The sequence below is a fragment of the Merops nubicus genome, unplaced genomic scaffold, assembly GCF_000691845.1.
Source record: "Merops nubicus isolate BGI_N331 unplaced genomic scaffold, ASM69184v1 scaffold27465, whole genome shotgun sequence".
Taxonomy (NCBI): Eukaryota; Metazoa; Chordata; class Aves; order Coraciiformes; family Meropidae; genus Merops; species Merops nubicus.
Window position 1 is genome coordinate 2,510 of NW_008609359.1, and position 24,003 is coordinate 26,512.

Sequence of the window (24,003 nt, forward strand, 5' to 3'; positions counted from 1 at the left end):
TTGCCAGGCTGTGTGGCTCTGTGTGTTTGTGGAGGCCTCTCCTCTGGTCCGTGCCTGCTGCAATCTGACAGCCTCTAACCACCCGGCCTGAACCAGAACCGCCGCTCGGGTCTGCAGCGGTGCCGCTGCCGCTCGCCAGGCTCGGCCACCACCCCAAAACCATGAACCACCTCGCCCCTCAGCGTTAACCTGTGGGTCTTTTCTGCTTCCCTGTCACTTGAAAGCTTTGTTTTCTTCTCTCTCCCTCTCCAACCGACACGGCCAACCCGCAGGGCAACTTGTTTAAAGGAAAAGCCACCAGTTTCTCAGGAACAAGGGCCACCAGGTGGAAGCGTTCAAAGAACCAAGTGCGGGTCAGGATGGTTCCTCTGCTCTGAAATCCACACACAGTCTCACTCTGTCTCCTTGCCAGCCCCAGAGGGGGTCCCCATCGGTCTCACCTCCTGCAGCAGCAAGGCCTGAAGGAGCTACAGGGAGTGTAACGGGCAGGGGAGTGGATTCCTCACTGCAACAGCAGCAGGCAGCTTCCTGCTCCCATTTTGCTCGGAGACAGGAGCCATCTTGAGCCCTTTGCAGACTTGTTCCTGGCACTGTCAACAGTGACATCAGTGAACTCATCAGCAGGGCTGTGATTATGCCTCTCCCCACATCCCACAGCGCTCCTCTCCCTCCTCAACCCAATTCCCTTACCCAAATGACAACTAAACCTCATTTTTTCTGGGTCCTTCCAGCCATTTCCACCCACGATTCCACCGCTCGCCTTTCCCCTTCCCCGCTCCCTCTTTGTCCAACCATCCAGTCCAAGATCTGACCTAATTAGCTGATTGCCAATTCCAGCTCTGGATGCACATTGCTTTGTTTGAGCAGAGCTGTCCTTTCAAGCCATAATTTCTATCAGACGGGATTCGAAATGAAGAGGCCTCAAAAAGCCTTCAGCTGAAAGGTGTCCAACGGGAATTTTTAAGAGGAATTCAAATGGATTCTGAAAATAGCAGACTGGTTTTCTAACTCTTAGTTAAGGCCTGGCATTCTGCAGCTTGCAGGGCAGGAAAGTATTTGGGAGGTTTCGCAGCCCAGAGGAGAAAATGAGTTGGTGATGTCCTTTTTGTCACCTCTGGGTCGAAATGTTGATGCCCACCCAACACAGGGTGCTGGGTGTGAGGCACTTTAGGGCAGTAAATGCTCTTGGTGACAGCAGAACATCTCAGAAGATCAGTCACTAACGTGGTGACTCAGGCAGGTGACCCTGGCTCCTCCTCCCCCTCGCTCACCTCTAACTCTTGGGTTCAGTAGGGACACCAGGAGGATTTTATCAGCTTTACCCCCCACCCTGACAACCACAATTCAGAGCAACTAACCCCATTACAGCACTGTTCATCTTCCTGCAGGACATCTGCATCTCTTCTCTCCTCCCCAGCAAGCCCCATGCAGCCATCCTCATCCTCACCCCACCCTCAGCAGCTTTAGCTCTGACTGGTGGACTCTGCTTCTCAGCACTAGACCACCATCAGCACTAACTCAGTAGCCACCACAGCTTGCTAGCCATGTTTTTTGGGCTCCCCAGCCCCCTTCCCCCTCAAGTTTTTCTGGGGTCTCTGCTCTCCATGAAGCAGCACTGTTGAACAGACAACACCCAGCCCAACCAGGCCACCCCCTGCCCACCCCTGTCCTTCCCCACAGAGGAGAAAGGTAGAACAAAGCCAGAACAACCCCCCAAACAAAGTGACACCAAGAAAGAACTAGAACAAAGAATTGTTTAATTGTTTAACCCTTTCTCTTCCAGGGACCAGAGAAACAAGTTTTCTGCTCCTTCTAATGAGGGCAGTAAGGCTTGTGTGTTACCTCTACAACTGCAGGGGCAAAGTTTACGAGATGATCATCTTTAGTACTTGAAAAAGCGAGAAGCAATGGTCATGGCAAGACTAAGAGAAACCCAGAGTCTCCCAATGGAGAGCCCATTGCTAGAATACAAAAATAAAAGAGGCATCCCTGCACATCCCAGGCTAGAAAGAGTTAACCAGAAAGAGCAGGAAGAAGCTTTCCCAAAGAGGGGGTTGAAGTAAACAGCAGAGGTCAATAAAGCGACATCTTCTCCCTGCTTCCCCAGCATGTTTTTTTCCTTCACAAATAAATACAAATTCCTCATAAACAAGTGACAAAGCAGGTAATCTGCCCACGACAAGGGGAAAAGGGGCTAGAGGCAGAAAGATGTTTCCCTCCCCTTCTCTCCCATTATTATTTATCTTTTTTTTAACCAAAGCAGCCATTAAAAAAAAAAGCCATCCACTGCAGAGGCAGGGACTCCTGTAGCTTTCACACTGCAACCAGCAGGTAAAAGAGCTGCACTGTCTCACAAGGGTAAAAACAACAAAAAATAGCTGCCACAGCAAAAGGTGAATGGGGAGGGAGAGGTCTGTTCTCTTCAGAGCTTTCCATCTCAGTCTCTCAGTTTAAAAATCAAAGCCTGCAGAAATCGTCTACTGAAAGCCGAAAAAAAAAAGTTTGAGTGGGAGGAGAAGAGAGGGGGAAAAAAAAAAAAAGAGGATGCGTCTAGTAGGAAAGCCTTAAGCAAAACAAAAAAGAAAAGGCCAGACCACGTCAAAAAGCCACCCAAGTGAGAAGAATTTTCTGCTGTCTCTGGGTTTTGAAGAGTGTTGAGTGCCAGGGAGCCTGCCGGCCCCATCTACGGGCCACTGTGCCCCAGCCCCCTGGGGACAACCCATCCCCCGAGGGCTCTGCTGCTGCAGGAGGAGATGGAGGGTGAGCTGCCAGCACAGCCAGGTACAGCAGCAGGGCTCAGGGGGGCTGCTGGGCCCTGAGGGGGTGCTCCCACCAACCCGGGGTTCCCCAGCGCTGCGTCTCGCCCCCCAGTGCAGGAGCAGAGGGACGTCCCCAAGGGGCAGAGCTCGGTCCCTGTCACCTCCACGGCGGCTGTGAGGGGGCTGTGGGGGGTCTCTCTACACAGGGAAGAGCATCCTTGGAGAGACGCTGCTGGCTACGAGCTTCTGGGACCTCTCTCCCTCCTGCACGAGGCTCCCCCATCTCGTGAAGCCCGCTCTGGAAGGGAGAGGACAGCGGTTACCTCGCTCGGGGTCTCTCCCATCAACGCCTGGCAGCAGCCAGAGGAGGAAAGGGAGGCCCCTCATCTTTCCCCATCAGGAACAGGAAGACCAGGGATTGCACCACATGGAAGAACAGCCCTAACACGGCACACACACACATGCACACACGCTCCCAGCCACACGTCTCACCCCCCTGGGACCATGGCTTAGCATGTTCAGACCTTCAGCAGCAAGAGAGAGGAGACAGCGCAGAGCAGTTAGGATCTCCAGGGGCTCTTTGGTCTTAGTTGATAGTCCTAGAAAATAAAAAGCCCAACCTCTTCAGATTCGGTTGTAGCACAGCTGTGTAAGAGCTATCTGGTATCTAGTGTTTGGCAGCCACCAGAGGGGAGAAGCAGGGCTGGGTGTTACACGGGAGGGGAAGGGGTGGAAGCAGAGCGCTGCGTTTCCAGGTGCTCTCCTGGCTTGGCTGCCAGAGGCAGTGGGTGGAGAATGGGAAGAGGAAGGAGGGTTCCTGAGAGGACCACTAATCCATCAGATGTTACACCAGCGAGGAGGTGGAGGAGGCCCCACCCTGACCACGACAGAGCAGCTGACTGCACAAAAAAACGCTGCTCGCTAAAAGCTCCAGAATCTAGTTGTGACAAATCCAGGGTGGCACCATCCTCAGCACCAGTGCAGGCGGCGTGGAGAGGAGGTGAATGCAGCCACACCCATCCTGGGCAACCCAGGGAGCAGCTCTGGTTCCCGGCCCCTGTCCTCAGCAGCTTTAACTATGGGAGCCCTCAGCCTCTGAGCAAACCTGCTCCCACTGCTGTCACCTTTCTCCACCGGTTCAGAGACCACAGAGCTGGGCAAGCACGTCCTGCCCTGTTCAGCTGCACATACTCAGTGCCTTCACCTATTCACCAACTAAGACAGACGCCCAGGGACAACACAGGCAACATCCAGTCCCTACTACAACACAGCTACATCTGGTGACAAAGACTTAGAGATGGAAGCCAGAAGAAAGATGTTATGGGACAAAATGAGCATTTCACGGCCAACAACCCTAAACCAGGGGCTTCTAACAGGCTGGTAGCACAAAAGCAGAGTCAAGCTTTCAAGACCAAGACCGCTGCAGTAAATTCATTCTGTAAGCCCTGCCCTAGGTTTGTGTTTTATTCAGGACTTGAACATCCCCTCTCCAAACACATGAATGCAGCAACATCCCCCTGTACCAGATCATACAGCAGCTCTGGGGAGAGGAAAAAAAAAAATAAATCAAAAATATCACCAGCTTACACTGCTTACAGACAACTCAAAGACCCCCGTTGGGACTAAAATTCCACTAAAGGCAAACCCTGCACTGCACTGCCATGCTGCTCAGGGAGGAGGAAGAGGAGGAGGAGGCGATGGTTTAAAGAGCCGGCCGCTCCTGCCCCTGCCAGCTTGTCCTACTCTGTGCATAGTGCCAAACAGTGCAGTCGTTCATCAGAGAAAGTTCAGGACCAAGGAAACGAGGTTCCCTTTCAGCCAAAGGATTAGAGGAAGGAGAGGCAGTTCTGTTTTAGCTGGGCCGGCACTGGACTTGCCCCTCTGAGCTGTCTTCATCATCCGAGCCCCCAGCCCCGCCGCTGGTCAGTCCTGTGATCCTGTAGCCCATGTTGAGCAGCATCACCTCCAGCGGGTCGGCGTTCATTCGCCTCTGGTTGGCCTGGGAAGCTCCTTCCATGTCCACCACCACACGGCCATTCAGGGTTTCACTCTGCGAGACAAGAAGGGGGAGGACTCAGCAAGGCAGCCAAGGAGGGGCTGTCCCTGGTGCCGTAGCTCTCCAGAGACCCCAGCAGGGTGTGTGCTGCACCCCACCACCACCAGACACGTCTTACCTCTGGCCTGGGGTTCCACAGCCGTACAACCGGGTCGATGCCACTGGTGGCCAGGAAGCAGTAACTGGGATGAGGCTGGAGACAGTTCACAATCGACTCGTCTCCCTGCAGCACTCTAACAAGGTTGGTGGTTTCTTTCTCCCAGATGAAGAAGGAGCCGTCGTCTGACCCACTGACTATGTACTGTGCATTGCTAGGGTGAGAGGAGCAGAGACTGGAGATCACAGCACAGAGCCCAAGCTAGTCTCTAGCAGACATCAGACAGGAGGCTGCCACCCCTCACGCTTATGGATCCAGATAAAGCTTTCTGTGTTGGTTCCCTCCATCCCCAGGATTCCTGTTTTCAATCCCAAATGGCTTTTCTGAAACACTAGCCCAACCAGGTCCTCTGTGGATTGGCTACTGAGCCAGCTATTCATGCAGCCACACAAGGAGGAGGGTTTCTCTCATCTCTTTCAACCCTGCAAACCAGTGTCAGCGTCACGTTAGGAACAGTCACGTGGGGCTACGCACGAGGCTCATCCGACGGAAGAGAGCATTCTGCTGCTGCTCACACTCCTGTCCTGCATCCCTATCACGCTCTGCCAACATACCTGCCAAAGAAATTGGCCTCTTTGATGTCTGTAGTAGTGTTACAGTGGCCACAGTATCGGAATTTGTAGTCGTAGCTGCGCTCCCTCAGCACCATCTCATCCTCCGAGATGGAATCCTTGCGGCCCGTGGCTCGCAGCCGGATGGGGCCACCCCCTTTCTTGTCTTCAGCTGGAAAGACAACAGATTTCCCACATCACAATCTGGGGAGGAACGTGTTCTCAGCAAACAGCACTCCAGGGAGACCCCAAGAGCTTTAGGGAAGACTTAAGGACAATTCCAGCAGGGAGCAGGGCTTAGAAGCACAAGCTTCCTTCCAGGTTATCTGCTGGGTACATCAGACTCCTATTACCACAGGCTCGAGAGCAAACCAGGAGCAGGCGTGAGGAAAGAACAGGCTCAGGCCAGGTTTTGTGCATAGCAACAACAAAACTCTCTCACAAGTTGGAGCTTTACTTCGGAGAGGCAGTTTAAGGAGAAAACTCCTTCTCCAACCATGAGACCTGAGCCTAACCTGGCAGAAGCAGGGCGAGCCCCAGCACTCACCGTTCTCACTCTTGGAGAAGAGGGCGGCGTTGATGTCTCTGTCCAGCGCGTCGCAGGCACTGCTGTGGGCTTGTTCTGGGAACTTCCCCTTGAAGTCATCCAGACACTCCAGTGCCTCTGCCACGTACTTCAGCTCGAAGAGACAGCGGGCAAGGCGGAAATGGGCCTTCAGGTGGCATGGGTTCAAAGAGATGGCCTTCAAGCAGTCTCTCAAAGCATCGTAATGGTCTCCGTCCCTAAGGAAAGGGCAGGGGTGGATCAGGCAGCCCAAGCACAAACAACACATGTTTTCCACTGCTGCTCCCCAGCCCTCGTTTCACTGCAGAGCTTGTTGTTTCCAGCTCTCTCTGTGCAAGCAGCCACCCCACAAACCCATGTCCTAACAGCATTTGCTGCTCTCAGGGGCACCAGCTGACCAAGCTCATCTTCTCAAGAGCTCCTCCAGACGTACACAGGCAGCCCTGTGACATGCCCACGCAGGGAGGCCCAGCAAGCTTTGACCTGCCATTTTAAATCCAGCAGAGCAGAGCTCCCTGGCAGACCACATTTCGGGAAGTCCTTTGAAGATGGAGGATGCACAAGCCCTCTGGCCAGGCAGACACAAGGCCTCTCCTGCAAGGCGAGCGGGGCCTGCTCGGAGCACGGCAGCTCACGCTTGCCCCTGTGTGGACGCACAGGGTGGCAGCACATCCCCTGCCCACAGCCACCCACAGACCTCGAGAAGGAGCTACAGAACCCATCACGCTTCATAGACCTGGTGGACAAATGTTTTCTCACCTTCATAGGGGAAAAAAAATGAAGTTTTAGAAATAAGCATTACAGCAAACTGGTATCATAAGGGATATTTTTATGCTTTCCTTTCTGATGAGGAAAGCTGAGAGCCCTGGGGCTGTTCAGCTGGAGAAGAGAAGACTCAGAGGGGATCTGAACAATGCTGAGCAAGAGCTAAAGGGCCCCCGGGGGGCAAGAGGCTGGGGCCAGACTCTGGTCAGTGGTGCCCAGAGACAGGACAAGGGACAACAGGCACCAACTGGAACCCAGGAGGTGCCACCTGAGCAGGGGGAGAAACTTCTTTGGGGTGAGGGTGGAAACTTCTTTGCTGGAGCAGGCTGCCCAGAGAGGTTGTGGAGTCTCCTTTTTTACAATTATGTTTTTTTAAGGATTTAAAAGCTGTGTAGATGTGGTGCTGAGGGACATGGGTTAGTGGTGACCTAGCAGTGCTGGATTTATGGTTGGACTGGATGAACTTAAAGGTCTTTTCCAAACAAAACAATTCTATGATTCTACATTCCAGCACAGTAGAGAAGGTGCAGTGCCTCATCCATGAGACCTGCAGAAGAGCAGAAGACACACAGTTCTTGAGGGCTGTCTGCAGCACTGTGTCTGTGTTAATCCAGGAGGCTTGCTACACAGCATCAGGCCACTTTTATCCAAAGAAAGAGGGAATGCAAGTTCCCTGTTATGATGACACCGACAGGGGTCTGGCATTTTCAGAGCTGCCTGGGCTATTAGCTGCTTGGCCACCCTCAAAAATCCTTCAACCTCAACTAGCAGTGTGAAAACATGCAGGCTGGGATGTAAAGCAGGCACCGACTCCTCCCGTTGTCACAGGTTTGACTCAGCTTGTGCAAAACCTCTTCACTGGAAATCAGCTAAGTCCTGTCGACAGAGACTGCTAAAAGCAATCTGGAGAGTGATGCAGTTGGCTCTTCTGAGCAGGTTTTAAAAGGACACCCTTGGAAATGCTGCAGAGCACGAGCAGCTTCTGAAGGGAGATGAGCAAGGGCAGGTTAGGGACTGACAGAGCTTCCTATTTTCTGGATCTCTCTGTTACTCAGAGAGCGAGGCCACAGTGAGCCCTGCAGTGTCCTGCAGGGTGGCCTGTGGTTGTCCCTGCTCCCAACGTGAAGGACACCTCAGAGCCACGCAGAGCTTCAGCAGGGGTCACCCTCCTCCTCTGTGACATCCCAGCCACCTTCCACCATCCACCAGTGGCTGTTCCTAGCAGAAAAAAGCCCAGAGTTTTCTGCACCTGAGAAGACACCAGCTCAGTACTATTTAAATTCTAATCATTGTGTGCCTCAGAAACCCGTTGTGCATATATTTCCACATCTTCCTGCCACCAAAAACTGTCACAAAGCACCAGCTGACACACAGAAAGGTTCAGATCTGCCAAAACCCTTCGGGAAAAACAATTCCTATAAGAAAAATGTCATTCATGAGATCAGCACTCGGCTTCTGTCTTCCATTCCTTAATCTCAACCTATTGTTCTTCTCCCTCCAAACACTGAGGTCTTTCCGAGGCAGCTCCCAAATCTCTGCTCTTGCAAAACAGCCAGTAGGCCAGTTACCAACTGCTGGCTGCTCTTTATCTTGGCAAGAAGATAGGAGAATTCATACTGGGGATTTCAGCAGGGAGAGGAGAAGGATCTCCTCACAAAGCAAATGGAGATGAAGGACCACAGCTATTTTAAATATGTTAATGGCAAGTCATGCTACTCAGTCTTGTGCTGCTCAAGGGGACAGATACTAAAATAACTCCACTGTATCTTGCAGTTGCAGCTCTGGCCACTGGTCAGAGAAGACATTACCTACTGCAGAGGCTACTGGTGTGTCCTGCAACAAGACAGAACATCCCCCAGACTCTGAGGCACCAGCTGCCACCCTCCCAGATCCCTCAGAGAGGTTTTTTTCCAGTCAAGGGGCACATGGGTTAGGTGGGGCAACACAGGAACCACCAGGTCACACCTACCTGCAGTAGCAGTTACCTGGATATAGCAGCAAACAAAGCAACTCCAGGCAGTCCTGCACCAACCTCACACCACGAGGTGGGGAGTTACAACAGAGTAACCATTACCTCATCTGTCGACAGCACGTTTAGAGCCACACTCTAATGCAGATCAGACCTACCCAACGAAATGCAAACGCCCTTTTGGAGACACTCAGAATGCTGCTGCTCAGAAGTGCATTTTTGGCTTCCTTTTGAAGAGGAAAGGAATAGAACATTACTCAGCCTGCCAGTGGGCAAAACGCTGAGCCACCACCAGCTGTGCCTGCCTCTGTGCTACCCCTGCCTGTCATTTCCCCTGTGAAATCCCCTTTTGCTCTGCCACTTATGGCTTGATTCAACAACCCCGACCCTGCTCTGCACCCGGGTGCTTCAGAGGGGACAACAAGGTGCCCAGGGGACTCGGGAGTGACACTGAGCTCCTGGAAAGCCTCAGCTGCCTTACCACTTGCGCTTCATGTAGGCAGCGGCTCTGTTCCCGTAGAGCATGGCGTTGTTGGGGGCCTTCTGGACTGCTTTGCTGTACAGCTGGATGGCTTGAGTCCACAACTGGCAAGCAAAGGCTTCGTTGGCTTGTTGCTTGAGCCTCTCCAGGTAGGGAGGTAACTCCACTTGGGGACTGAAGGGAAAGAAGAAAGGAGCACAGGTAAGTGCCACGTGCCGATGCTGTCAGCTCCACGTCTGCAGTGCTTTGTGCTAGCCCAGCAAGTCCCAGCAAGCATTAGCCAACAGCAAAAGCTGCAGAAAAAGGCAGAAGAGACCCTGAACCTGGATGATCTGAGTTCAGGAGGAAAGTCTCTTTCTGACCATCATTTGACCATTTCCATTTTTTCTTTATATACCAACATATACTCAAAATTGAGCAGTGGGTATTTTAAGCACTTAATGCCTCTGACTTCAGCAACAAACCTTTGCTTTGGCTGCATAAACAACACTCCCAACCCTCTTTCAGCAATGTAAACCAGAATACAAAATCAGAAGGAAGCCAAGCCTCCAAGATCACCAGGCTGCACAAGGCTCAGCAAGCCAGAACCCCAGCCACATCTCTGCTGCTGTGGTCGAGGGGCCATCTAGAGGAAAAAAGCTGAAAATATCCAACCAAGTGACTTGGATGGAACCTAGACTACCCATATATGGTATTAAGCAACTGTGTCTTGACTTTTAACCATGTCTCCTCGGCTGGAGGAAGAATAGTCAGCAAATGGGCTTCAAGTCTGCTTCTGCTTTGCCCCAACTGCATTTGGTCTTAGAGAAAGGAAGCAGCAGAAACAACAGAATCACAGAACTGTTCTGGGTGGAAGAGACCTTTCAGATCAAGTCCAACCAGCCCCCAGCACTGCCAGGTCCCCACTGCCCTGTGTCCCTCACACCACATCTCCACGGCTTGGAAACCCCTCCAGGGGTGGGGACTCCACCACTGCCCTGGGCAGCCTGGCACATCCTCACGGGCAAGAAATTGTTCCTCAGCTCCAACCTCAACCTCCCCTGGGGCAACTTGAGGCCCTTGCCTCTTGTCCTGTCCCTTGTCCCTTGGGAGCAGAGCCCGACCCCCCCCGGCTCCAGGCTCCTGTCAGGAGCTGTGCAGAGCCAGAAGGTCTCCCCTGAGCCTCCTTTGCTCCAGGCTCAGCACCCCCAGCTCCCTCAGCTGCTCTGCCCCACACTTGGGCTCTAAACCCCCCCAACAGCTTCGTTGCCCTTCTCTGGCCATACTCCAGCCCTTCAAGGTCCTTCTTGGAGTGAGGAGCCCAAAACTGAGCCCAGGATTTGAGGTGTGGCCTCCCCAGTGCCGAGTCCATGCTGATGATCCCAGCCCTAGTCCCACTGACCACACTAGTGCTGACACAAGCCAGGATGCTGGTGGCCTTCCTCACCACCTGGGCACACACTGCCTCATCTCCATCCAGCTGTCAACCAACACCTCCAGGTCCTTTTCCACCAGACAATTTCCAGCCACTCTTCCCCAAGCCTGGAGCATTTCAGGGGCTTGTTGTGACCCAAGTGCAGGACTCGGAACTTGGCCTTGTTGAACCTCAGCTCATGGCCCACAGAAGAGGGTTCTCCAGCCTAGCTGACATGCAGATTACAGGAGTAATGACTCCAGTGGCATTGCCACAAAGCAATTTGGGCTGATTCAGTTCAGCTTGTAGCTGGCAGCTGCCTAACAAAAGGGCAAAGGGAAGTAAGGCTCTTCAACCTGTCAGCCTCTCCCATTGACCAAGACCCAGATCCTGCACATCAGGGGCTAACCACCACATAGGACAACTTGCTTCCAGACCTGAGAAGTCATTTCTTAGTGTTTTCAACAGAGATTCACAAGTCCTCATGGACAACACTTCTCCCAGGATGTTCTTGCCTCACCTGACTCTTGGTTGCAGCCCATGCACCAGAAGCAAACACAGCTCCTAGGACAGAGGCCACCTGACAACCAAGCCAACAGGCCAAGTACGTTTGCACTGCACACCTTGTTCAGCACCACTGAAGCCTGGCAAGAGGAAGAGGACAAGAAGAAAGCCACAGGACATTCACACGGGCAGAGCTGTGCCCTCACCTGACGTGTGCTCTCCCCTCAGCCAGGCGGAAGCCGTTGCTGTGGAGGTGGATCCCATTTGACACCCCGTTGGTTGAGGTTTTGCCATTCTGCACTTCTGGAGGTTAGGAGAAAAACAACACAGCCATGCTAAGGATCAGTGTGGGTGAGACAAATTAATATCTGAAGCTTCAGGGGTTTATTTTATGGCAGAGTGAAGTAAACACCACGGCACCGTTCAGAGGAGGAACAGAACTTCCATGGGGACATCCCCCCCACCTCCTCCAGCCACCCAGAGCTGATTTGTCTTCCTAAATTTACTACAAAATCTCTGTAGTATCCATCACAAGACAACTCTACAACAGAAAACTAGATGCACATAGAACTAAACAGAGACACATAAAAAGAGGGCAGCTTGAGCTGCCTTCGGATTGAGTCCAGGCCACAACCTGATCATCAGAAAAGCTGACATTTGAAACTGCACAAGTATTTAATTAACTTCAGTAAATTAGTATTTTAAACTCACTCAGATAAAGAAACATAGAGCTAAGTTGTTGAACATTTAATAGAACAAGGAGGATGAGCAGAACCACTGCAGGAATCCAATAAAGCAATCACAGACTCAGAGTGGTTTGGGTTGAAGGGACCTTTCAAAGTTATCCAGTCCAACCCCCTGCAGGGACAGGGACATCCCCAGCTAGAGCAGGGTGCTCAGAGCCCCGGCCAACCTCCCCTGGAATGGTTCCAGGGATGGGGCAGCGACCACCTCTCTGGGCAGCCTGGGCCAGGGGCTCACCACCCTCAGTGTCAAAAATTTCTTCCTTCTCTCTAATCTAAATTTCTCTCTTTTAGTCTAAAATCACCACCCCTTGTCCTGTCCCAACAGGCCCTGCTCAAAAGTCTGTACCCATCTTTCTGACAGGTCCCTTGAAGTTCTCAAAGGCCACCAGAAGGTCTCTCTGGAGCCTTCTCTTCTCCAGGCTGAACAAGCCCAACTCTCTCAGCCTGGGCTCCCAGCAGAGCAGTTCCAGCCCTCACATCATTTTTGTCAGATTCTGGATTTGTCAGCTCCAGAATTGCAGCTGCTTTCTTCCCTTCATTCTTTCCTTACCCTGCTCAAGGAGACGTTAGGGGCTGAAGTGATCCTCTGAAGGTCACACAGCCACATCACCTGCCATTGCTGTAGAAAATACTGAGCTTATAGTTTTGCAAACTGCCTTTGTGCTGCAGCTGGGAGTGCTCCTGCAGGCACTCCACAGGCTGGGAAAGCAGGGACACTATCCAAGCAATGCACTCAACTGCTCAACGAGCACACGGGGCTCAGCCTTTGTACCAACACCACTGTCCAAGAGCCTCTGCTTCAACTTTCTGTGCCCAACAGGGTGGAGCATTTGCTGCAGCTGCACCACAGTGAGCCTGTTCAAACACCATCCTGCCCTTTGCAGCGTGGGCCCCCCAGATGCACAGATCACCCACACGCACTCAGGACAGAGAGAAAGGCAGGCAGGGAATGTATTTGCTGCCAGGGTGTGGGGGTTAGATTAAGGCCCAAGGCACACTGAGTACACAGATCAAACTCTGCCAGAGTGCTCCAACAACAGGGCAGGGGCTGAGCAGGGAACACTCCCCTGATAAGAGTCAGGCTCTGCCTGGGGAACAACGCTGCAGCCGTTCAGTGCCTGCTGCCTGCACTATCTGTGCACAAACAGGCCCTCTGAGGAACAGGGCCAGGTAGAAAAAGGCTTGGGGATATATTTACTCATCAAATAAATGACTTTTTGATTCAACTATCTCATCACCAGGAAGAATATTAGTGCCAGGCTGATTTTTAGACTAAGGAAGAGATTGTTCTGGCTCCTTCCTGATGGGTGTATAAGGTGCTAACAGCCATGGTCTACATATTACTAGTGAATTTAAGAAAATAAAAACAATATACCACTTCCAGGCCTGTCCACAAAGTTTTCTTCCTCAGCTGAAGGCAGGATACCAGGACCTCACCCACTCTACAAAGTCTGCTTTACCCTTTCTGCACAGCTTTGAGCATTCTCCTTAGTTCACACACCTCCCAACAACTCCCTTCTCCCCTCCAGACACATTTCATCACTCTGACAAAGGGGTTTAGAACTCAGGGTATGAACTGCACTGCAGAACAGCCAGCCCCACTTCATTTTCCCAGTTCCTGACCAGAATGGGATGTGCCCTGAAAAAGAGCTGTGTGGTACATGATTTCACTCTGCCTTCTACTTGCTTTAATGACAGTATCCTACTTACCCCCTGAAGTATGGCACTTCTTTGGGAGGAGAAAAGTGTATGGTCGCTGTTTGTATGTTAGATCAAACAGATAGACCTAAGGAAAGGAGAGAATGAGACAAAAAAAGTCAGTGAAAATTCAACACTCGAGTCACAGAAACAAAACAGGGCTAGATGGGAACATGGTTCCATGTTTGTGTTTTGCTATTCCAAATTTTTTAACTGGGAAACTCGTTCACAGACAGGTACACACAAGGTAAAAAGACTAATGCTTACAACTAGGAGCTTTGTCTTACTCAAGAGGTAAGAAAGCCCTCTCCACACCTACAGAACTGAAAAGATGACCTGACCACAAACCAACCTGCTCAAAAAGCTTCAACTCTACTATGGAATTTTAGCTACTTAATTAACTATTTAATCATGAAGAAATCAAACGTTTATTGACAGAAAAGAGGCCGTACACTAGACCAATTCAACACTCGAGTCACAGAAACAAAACAGGGCTAGATGGGAACATAGTTTCATGTTTGTGTTTTGCTTTTGCAAATTTTTTAACTGGGAAACTCATTCAGACAGGTACACACAGGGTAAAATGACTAATGCTTACAACTAGGAGCTTTGTCTTACTCAAGAGGTAAGAAAGCCCTCTCCACACCTACAGAACTGAAAAGATGACCTGACCACAAACCAACCTGCTCAAAAAGCTTCAACTCTACTATGGAATTTTAGCTACTTAATTAACTATTTAATCATGAAGAAATCAAACGTTTATTGACAGAAAAGAGGCCGTACACTAGACCAAGGCAAAAGCCTTCCCAAGATGAAACCAGGATCTCCTGAGAAAGTTTGAAAGCAGCCCTACAAAGCCCTAATTTAAAACTGAGTGCAGTTCCTGAGTACAGGAACTGACAGCCCAGATCAGAGCAACAATTCACCTAACTCAGCACCTTCTCTTAAAGGGAATGAGGGCAAGTGTGAGAGAAGAGATCTGTAGAGGACAACCACAGAGTAACCTGCCCACAAACCAAGGTCTTGCTTAATCCATGCTGATTAATGCTGTCAGAAGGATTTTCTTATTTCACTGATAGGCTTTACAAAAGATCCATGAATATCATCCAGAGCTTAAAATTAAAGCAATCAATATTCCAGGTGAAGGCCTTGGCTTCTGTAAGTTCCTCATTCACTAGATTCTATTACAGAAGCAGTTTGATGTTTCAAGAATGAGTTATGAAATCTTTCCTAGGTCAGCAAAGGTCAGCTCCAGAACTTTTTTTTTCCCCCCCTTCTTCCAGACAGTGAAATATGAATGGGAAAACCAGAACAGAATGTGGTTCAAGTTTGATCAGTGGTAGCACAACAAATAAATCTCATTTATTCTGGATGAACCAGAAAGCAGTTTAAAATCGATCAGATTTACCCTCAGAGAAGCTGCTCTACCCATTTTCCAGCATGCACAACATCTGATGACCCAACAAACACGTGAAGCTTTCTGGTAAACTTCAGCTGTCATCTCACCTGCTCCCCTCCCATGTTGACTAAGAGCTCAGTGCCATCAGGACTGAAGGTGACATATGTGGCCACCAGAACCCTCAGCCGGTTGTTGTAGTCCGGGAGCTTCACGGGCAGGTGCCCTGTGGGGAGAAGAGATCCACGTGTATCAGCAGAACCAGTAACTGCTGTCTTTGTCCCACCCCAGCTGCTCCCTTTTACAAGAGCTTGGCAGTGTCAGAAGTGTATGAACCAAAGTGGTTTTCCATTTCCTGCTGCTGTTGACTGAATCTTTCCAACAGCCCTCAAACCATGGAGATGTGCACAGCTGCCTTCTCACAAGCTGTAGGTATCAAATCTGCAAGCCTGTCTCCAGATGAAGAGAAGACTGGATTACAACCAGCTTGCTAACAATGAGGGAGGCAGAACCCAGCAAATAGCAGTTTTAGGGATTCACTATGGATTTGGCTCCTGTGATTGGTGGCTATCTGCAAGCAAATACTTCCATCTTCAACCCTCTAATCAGGTTTCCTTAACAAAACCCTTATCACAACCCAACCAAGGCTCCTAAGCATTCAGCTCACACGCAGGTTCTTCTGCTTCAGACAGCAGATGTGTTGTGTGATCAGTCCAGGGGATCTAAGAAATCCTCTAGTGGGACTCAGCAGCAGCAAGACTGTCAAAACTGGTCTGCTGAACATGCTGGTCTAGGATACAAAAACACCCAAACATCTGGGGGGGAAAGGATAGCACAGAATGAGCACTGGAGAAGAACATCATCTAGACTGGGCAGATACTGCATCAATGATCCTTCATCTGCAGGATGAGGACAAGCCAATTCTGTGCCAAAAAGCTTCTGAACAGCAGCCTTGCTGGGATCAGTTCCAGGAGAAAAAGCCTACAGCACCCAGGTTATCCAATCCTTGACTTTCCAAAAAAAGTGACAAAAAGCCATTTACACTAGAGAAGCAGCAGTGAGGCTGCTCACCACCACACACCACTGCCAAACTGGGGCACGTGGGCAGGCAATGTCAGCAAGAATTCACAGCATGGAAGTGAAATAAACTGCAATTCCATGGGACAGCCCTGTACCAGAGGACTCTTCCAAGCAGGGGTTTTGTGTGATGGGGCAAATCCTGCTTCTTCAGGCATGAACTTACAGTCCCATCAGCCACCCCCAGTACAGACCCCCATACCTGCCACGTAGTATTGTGCTGCACCATCTGGGAGGGGTTTCTGGCGGTCACAGAAGGTGTGCACTCCAGCTGAAGGACTCTGCTTCATGCTTTTTCTAGCCAGAGAGAAGAACAGTCTTAAAAATCACAGTACTCAACTGCTGGGAGCCCGAGTTACACTGACACCTCTTGTTCACACGTGAGGGCAAGGCCTCCTGCCTCCATGGCTGTGCAGCCACAAGCCTGCCTCACAGCACCCCACTGCACTCACACTGATTGAAAAGGCTGCATAAAAAAGATGACAGAAAAGATGATGTGATAGAAAAGACCAGGTAAAACTTCAGAGTGAGGCAGGTGAGTGTCAAAGCACACATAGAAGCAGAGTGGTTTGGGTTGAAGGGACCTTTCAGGGTCATCTGGTCCAACCCCCTGCAGGGACAGGGACATCTGCAGCTAGAGCAGGGTGCTCAGAGCCCCGGCCAACCTCCCCTGGAATGGTTCCAGGGATGGGGCAGTGACCACCTCTCTGGGCAGCCTGGGCCAGGGGCTCAACACCCTCAGCAGCAAACATTTCTTCCTTCTCTCTCATCTAAATCTCCCTCTTTGAGTTTCAAACCATCACCTCCTGTCCTGCCATTGCTCCCTGCTCCCAGCAGAGCCCTGCTCAGGTTTCTGTACCACTCGGGCCCACCCAGCCAATCCAGGAGCTGTTACCTGTGGTTGTGGATCATGCGTATGTCGTAGAGCCGCACAAAGGGCCCGCTTGCCCCTACTGCCAAGTAGTTGTTGTCCTGGGGGTTGACTGTCAGGCACTTGGCCTCCACCAGCTGCCCACAGTACTCTGTCAGGTCTATCAGGACTTCGGAGCGTTTGCTGTTCTCTCGCAGGTCATACTGTCTGCAGAGGGGGGAGAGAGTCAGAGGATCCTGGTCCTGAGAGAGCAGGGGCAGCAGCAAGAGGTCCACGTGCCACAGGGACCAAACCAAAAGCCACTCAAAGAACATTTACACTGCTCTGTAGTGACCCACACTGAACTATGTGGCTTGTGCATGAAGAGAAGGCACTAATGACATCAACCATCATTTGTGCCACGGGTTACTGGATGCCTCTCAGTTCTAGGCAAGCTAGGCCTATCCTAGGTATCAGAATAACCATTAAAACCAGCTTGATAACATGCACAGTTTTATCACAGCATAGGTTCATAGACTATCTCAAGTTGAAAGGGAGTCATAAGGATCATTGAGTCCCACTCCCTGCTCCTCACAGGACTATCTAAAACTAAATGATGTGACCAAAAATGTCGTTCAGGTGCTCCTGGACCTCACCAACAGTAGCTCATCTGAAAGGTGGAACAGACTTCTTGTAGTAATGTTGCTCATTTGAGAGTCTCAGTGACTCTGGAGGGAAGTGTGGTCAGTGTTGTGCCTCCCTGCCACATGACATGGCTGTTCCCTTCTTGGCCTCCCTTTTCAGTGGAGGAAAACGAGGAGCTGAGGAGAGTATTTATCAGAGGAGTCTACATTTCAAGATGAATCCTTCCCATTTCAGGAAAGGGAGAGATCACCTTAAGCTCTTTAGTATAAAGACAGTCTCTCTTCAGATCTGGGCATAAGTACATACTGCAATAGATCTTAATCCAATTAATTTTGGGGCAGACCAACTGGAGTTCTGTACCTTATTAGCCCATCTTCTGCTGCACTCCAGAAGGTGTTAGGCCACATGGGAGCCGTGGCAATCCTCTTCACTCTGTTGGTGTGATCTCCAAACATATGGATGGTCTCCTTGACGGTCAAGTCATGGACGTGCACCTTGGAATCTGCAGCTCCTGTGATGAGGATCCGATCCCCTGAGTGCGGCAAGAACTGTGGGGGACAGATTTGACTTTCAGGCTGAAGAAGTGCTGAGGTTGTTCACAGAGACCTCGCTGAGCTGTGCAGGCAGGGCCCAGAGCAGCTGGTTTTAGGAACCCAGGCTGACCCGTGTTGTTACCTACATTACCCATACATCAGCCTGCACGCTCAAGAGTCACCAGCTACAGCAGCACACAAAATAGTCTCTTCATCACACATCCCACTTTGCTACAACCATTTCCTTTGAACTTACAGAGAGCATGAGATAAGCCTGGGAGCTGCATAAACTAAGTAATGCAGGTACTAGATTTAATACAATTTTTCTCCTAGCATTAGAAAGATTAAATTACCTGAGGTGGAAGGAAATGGCTTGCGGGAAAACATTTTCCAGCAAGGATCTATTCTGCTGCTTCAGTGGCTGATTTTGTTAGCTGTTCTTTCCTTCTCACCACGTACCTTGACAGAAAAGATGTTTGCAGTGTGTCCTGTGTGCATAGAAAGGAGTTTCTTGTGGTGCAGGGGATCCCAGACAATGGTATGCTGGTCATCAGAGCCAGAAGCCAACAAGCTAAAAGAAAGAGGAGAGAAGAATGCATCATGTATTCTTCTGTTCTAAGCTGTGACCAACTTCTGAGAGTGGTTTGACCACAGACAGCCATTAAGTGGATCCAGCTCTAGGAAGCTCAATTCCTCTCTTTCCTCAGCTACATGTTCTCGTTGCTCTCCACACACCCATCCACTCAGCCAGCTCAGGGAGCTAAAGCAGACAAATGACAATGCCACAGGAAACAAAGCAAACAGCTTTCATTGCTTTAGCTCATTGAGCCAGCTCACCACAGCTTCAGATGGCACAGGGGGAAACAATGGGAGCGTTTGGGCAGCACCAAAATGGAGAGTCTCCACCTTCCCTATTAGCCTGGCTGCACTAACTGCTCTCCATCATCCCCAAACCCAAGGCAAGGCCTCATTCCTGGACTCTGGAGGTGCCCAGGCTGGGGCTCACTCAGTGATTCACAGCCTGCTCTTTAAGCACAGGGGGTGGCAGCCGCACTGCACGGTGCTGGTTGCCTTCTACATCATCTGAAGCAGAAGCATTTGATATCTGCAACCATCAGCTGCTTTCACCTTATTTCCCTGTAGCCAGGTCTCTTTCAAGTACGTGAATTTTTCACTGGTAAATCATTCTGAAGAGTACCAGACAGCAGACTTTGGATCTCCTAAGAAGCACGTCAAGAAATACACACCCTTGCTCCCATCCAGGCACTTCTCAGGCACACTTTCCACTTGGTTAAGGGAAATGCTGTTTAGTTTCCCTGTAAAACTGCAGTGAGGTTAATGCTCTTGCTCTCTCCCTTCCATATTTTTCCCCCAGCAGAAGCTTTTGACAGCATGGTGAAGGGGGTGGGGAAATGTCACTACCAGCCAGGCAAATCCTAACAATCCATTATAATCCATAATACCACTTAAGAGACGAGAGGCAGCCTCCAATCTCCCCTTCTTAGTCAGACCATTTCCCTTCTGAACTCAGTAAAGGGGCATTTCTAATAATACCCAGATATATTTAACAAAATAAAGCTGCTTTTGAAGCGTGGCTCTACTACAGTTCAACATTTTGAGCCTGAGCTCCACTTCATGAGGAATGGGAAAAAGGTGCTTGTGATAAGGTGACCTGCATCCTAGTCTTGGGAGAACCTGGGGTTATCAGTTTGTTGATCCCCCAAATCAAGCCACATACTTACTCTCCTTTTTCATTCCATTCTAAACAGTTGACACACCCAGAGTGACCCTAAGGGGGAAAAAAAAAAGGGGGAAGTGAGTATTACACAAACCTCAGACTTGTCAAACAGAGCTGTTCTAAGACAAGGACACAGTGAGCTCCCCACACATAACAACTTGTTCCAACACAAGTAGGTTTTAGTTTTTTATTCCAATCCTGCAAAAAAACCACCCACGTGGCAGATAAGCACCTCTAGAACAGACAGACACTCCATAGTAGCTGGGGTAAAAAAGGCAAAATGAAACAAATAATAACTAAAAAAGCCCCACAGCGTTGAGTGAAATGGGAGGTTAGTCTCAGAGGCTACAGATGAAATCCTGCTGCACCCATGGAAAGGTGACTTTGCTCCAGGAGCCCTTGGCTAGCCTGACAAATTACACATACAGGTTCTCTGGGAATGCAGGGAAAATGCACTTTTGATAACTCTTTTAGAAACACCTTGCTGCTGGGTGACTATCATCCATCTTCATCCAAATTAACTAAGCACCATACCAGGAAAGACAAGGGGAGCATCGAGGAGTGGTTGATAGGGGAGATGCGACTGGAAAGGGGGACAGAAGAATCCTGTCCTCCCCCAAACCAAGATAACCTGAAGATCTTTTTTGAAGCTGATCTTCAAAAGATCTTTTTGAAGACTGCAACACAACCTTCAAGCAACACCTTACACTCCAGCAGTGGAGCTGAGTATCCTGAGCAGTTGACAGTTGCCTTCTTCAGGCACTGCTGCTGGGATTAGCTGACACACACCCGTTACAGACTCTCCTGAGGTGTGTTAGGTAATGCAGAAAGCTCCCACAAGATCTCACTGAGCTATTCCTGGCTCTAATGCAGTTTAGGGAACTAAGTAATCATTATCTATCCCATCCAATTTGGGCACCACAGTAGGAGAAAGACATTGAGGTGCTGGAACTGGTCCAGAAAAAGGGAATGAAGCTGGGGAGGGGTCTGGGGAATGTGGCTTATGAGGAGAGGCTGAGGGACCTGGGGTTGTTTAGTCTGGAGAAGAAAAGGCTCAGGGGAGAACTTCCTGCTCCCTACAACTCCCTGAAAGGAGGCTGGACTGAGGTGGGTGTTGGTCTCTTCTCCCAAATAACCAGTGACAGCATTAGAGGAAATGGGCTCATGTTGCACCAGGGCAGGTTTCGACTGGATCTTAGGAAGAATTTATTTCCTGCCAGAGTGGTGAGGCCTTGGGCCAGGCTGTGGTGGAGTCCCCACCCCTGGAGGGGTTCAAAACACATGTGGACGTGGCACCTGGGGACACGGTTTAGTGGCCATGGGAGTGTTGGGTGCCAGTTGGACTTGACGACCTTAGAGCTCGTTTCCAACCTTAATGATTCTATGGCTCTAGGACCCACGAGCCAAACTCTGCTGGCTCCCACACGCCGTCCTTTCTGCAGCAGGCAGCTCAGCTCAGGTTGCTCTCCAGGCAGCACCCCCTTACCTGCAGTTCTGCTTCCAGGCCCAGGCGCCGGATGAAGGGGTCGGTGACGTGGTAGTGGCGCTCGAAGCCCAGCGCTCCCCTCTCCTGCAGGAAGCAAACAAGCACCACACTGACTACAACACACAACACTCCTTTTGGCCCTTTCAGAGAAGATTCAAGACCTTTAAAAACCAAGCAGAGATCTCGCTAGGTATTGGCATAGCCATGGGATCAGGTACCTGTCTTGTAGTAGGGAGGCATCATTTGTGTCATCTCCTAGCGGGCAGTTTGTAGTCCTTGCCCCTGATATCTATTTGCCAGGCTCCAGCTGGGTAGCCAAGACAAGCTCTGAGAGGCCCACACTAAGACAGAGCAAGTGACCTACTTTGGGCCAAAACCAGATACAGAAGAGCTTGGGAATGTCTGGGATCCTCCCTTGGCAAGGGCTTTGGAAGCAGCTGAGGACTAGACTGCTCACAAGTCTGCCGTGATATTCAGTGGGTCTTGAAGCACCACCAAAAAGCACTGGGGAGGATAAATGGACAGCATCCTTTAGAGGTGCCCCATCTCCTCAGGAATGGAGCAGGAGCACGTAGCTGCAGTACCATGGCATAGCCTGTCCTACAGGGAAGGGAACAGCTGCCACAGAACCACGTCAGTACAAATGAAGGTGAAGAAAAGCAGGACAGTTGTTTCCCCGGTGATCTCATGGGGTTTGCAGATGCGTTAGCAGATGGCTTCGATGAAAGAAGGCCAACTGCAGAGGCAGGCATGAAACAAAGGGAACTCAAGTCATATTTTGGATGGAACATCTAATGTCCAAGGAGATTCCCCCCGCCCCAGGACCTGACCCCACCTCAGTCCCATCCCATGCCATGCTATAGTCAGGGGAGGACAACTCAAACCTTCGTTATCACCACCTACAGATGAGAGCACTGATGTCAAAAGCTACACGAGTGGGACCAGGAACATGTCAGCAGGCAGACAGAAGGAACATAACTGACACCCCAGCTCTGCAGACCACTGCTCAGCATGGAACCCCATGCAACAAAAGCCATTTGAAAACAAAACAGAGACAGACAGAAGGGGACTGGAGGAAAACTGGAACACAACGGGCTTTTTTTGCAGTAACTTCCCTCACAAACTTCAAACCCCTTGACGTTATTTTCACAGTTGGCACTCCCAGAGCAGTGCCAGGCCCAGTGCAAGGTGCCACAGTTATAATTGCCTTGCCACTGCAACCTCCACGAGGCTTTCTGAGGTCTGTGCAGCAGGAGATTGCTTTGCCTAGGAGGAACTGTCAGACTTAGCAACCTTCCCAAGGTCACGCGTGGAAGTCTGACAGAGCAAAGAGTGTGAAAAAGTGCCAGGCCAACGCTGTAACCACAGAACCAGCCCCTCCTTGTTGGAGCAGCAAAAGAAATCTTTGCACGTGGATTAAAAGATAAGCTTCTAATACAAAGTTTGGTACCCAACTGCAAAGGGAAGCGAGGATTCAAGTGCCTAGATCCTCATTCTGGCCACCGACAGACCACTTTTTGTGAATGCTGATTACCAGCAAAGCTGCAAATGATTTAAAGCCTCTGAGTCCAAGCAATAATTGCCTATTGTGTTTGCTGTAGTTAGTCCTTTCACGTTAAGGGATAATTCTCAACTGCAGCCATCAGATGACTGCTCAGACCACCACAGAAGTTTTTCCCTACAGAAGTTTTCCCCTACACAAAGGAAGCAACACGAGACTCTTTAAAGCAAAGGAGACACAAAGAGCCCGAGACAGAGATCATTAGCTCCACTACAGTCAGAAAATACCTTTGATGGCAAGTTCACAGGAAGAGAACACATAAAGAAGCAGACAGCAAGCTCCTGAGGGAGGCTAGCTAAGGGTCCTTGATGGTGCCCAAACACAAGGAGCTGTATTTTTCTCTTCAGCGTTGTACTCAAAAGGACCAGAGCTGCTGGTGTCAAACTAGCACGGTGCACTCCTGCCAGGGAGGAGAACTGTATTCCTGTCATGCCATACTTCAGTCCAGCTCTTCATTAAGGATACCCAGAGGTCCTGTGTGTCTGTTCTCTTAAGCTCCTTACACAGCTTATCAATAGGTAAGCAGCAGAGATGGTTTCACAAGTAAAGGCAGAGAGGTGAGTACTGGAGTGGCTGGGACACCAACGGCTGCACTGCCAGCCAGTGAGACCTGGCCAGGCTGCAGGGCTGGGTGGGGAGGGACCTCATGAGCTCCAACCAGGGCAAGGGCAGGGTCCTGCCCCCGGGGAGGAATAACCCCCTGCACCAGGACAGATCAGGGGTGACCTGCTGGGAAGCAGCTCTGTGGAGGATCTGGGAGTGCTGAGGGACAAGTTGCCCAGGAGTCAGGAACAGGCTCTCGTGGCCGAGAAGGCCAATGGTCTCCTGGGGTGCATTTAGAAGAGTGTGGCTGACAGGTTGAGGGAAGTTCTCCTCCTCCTCCACTCTGCCCCACTGAGGCCATCTCTGAAGTACGAGGTCCAGCTCTGAGTTCAAGACAAACAAGGAAATACTGGGAGAGTCCATGGGAGGCTCTGGAGATGCTGAGGGGCTGGAGCATCTCTGTGCCAGGACAGGCTGAGAGCCCTGGGGCTGTTCAGATCTATTCCAGATTAATTCCCCAGCCCTAAAGA

The 24,003-nt window shown here is 50.5% G+C and overlaps 1 protein-coding gene across 1 annotated transcript; it reads right to left on the minus strand.

The window, feature by feature from the left end:
- Positions 1–4,202: 4,202 nt before the first annotated feature.
- WDTC1 (WD and tetratricopeptide repeats 1) lies at positions 4,203–21,453 on the minus strand (the record flags this gene model as incomplete). Its single annotated transcript, XM_008940579.1, has 14 exons — positions 4,203–4,809; positions 4,934–5,126; positions 5,527–5,695; positions 6,071–6,306; positions 9,304–9,477; positions 11,407–11,503; positions 13,657–13,732; positions 15,151–15,266; positions 16,320–16,414; positions 17,013–17,195; positions 17,973–18,160; positions 18,605–18,716; positions 19,888–19,934; positions 21,370–21,453. Coding segments are annotated over 14 exons (1,968 nt in total), but the record flags the coding sequence as incomplete, so codon positions are not given.
- Positions 21,454–24,003: the final 2,550 nt, after the last annotated feature.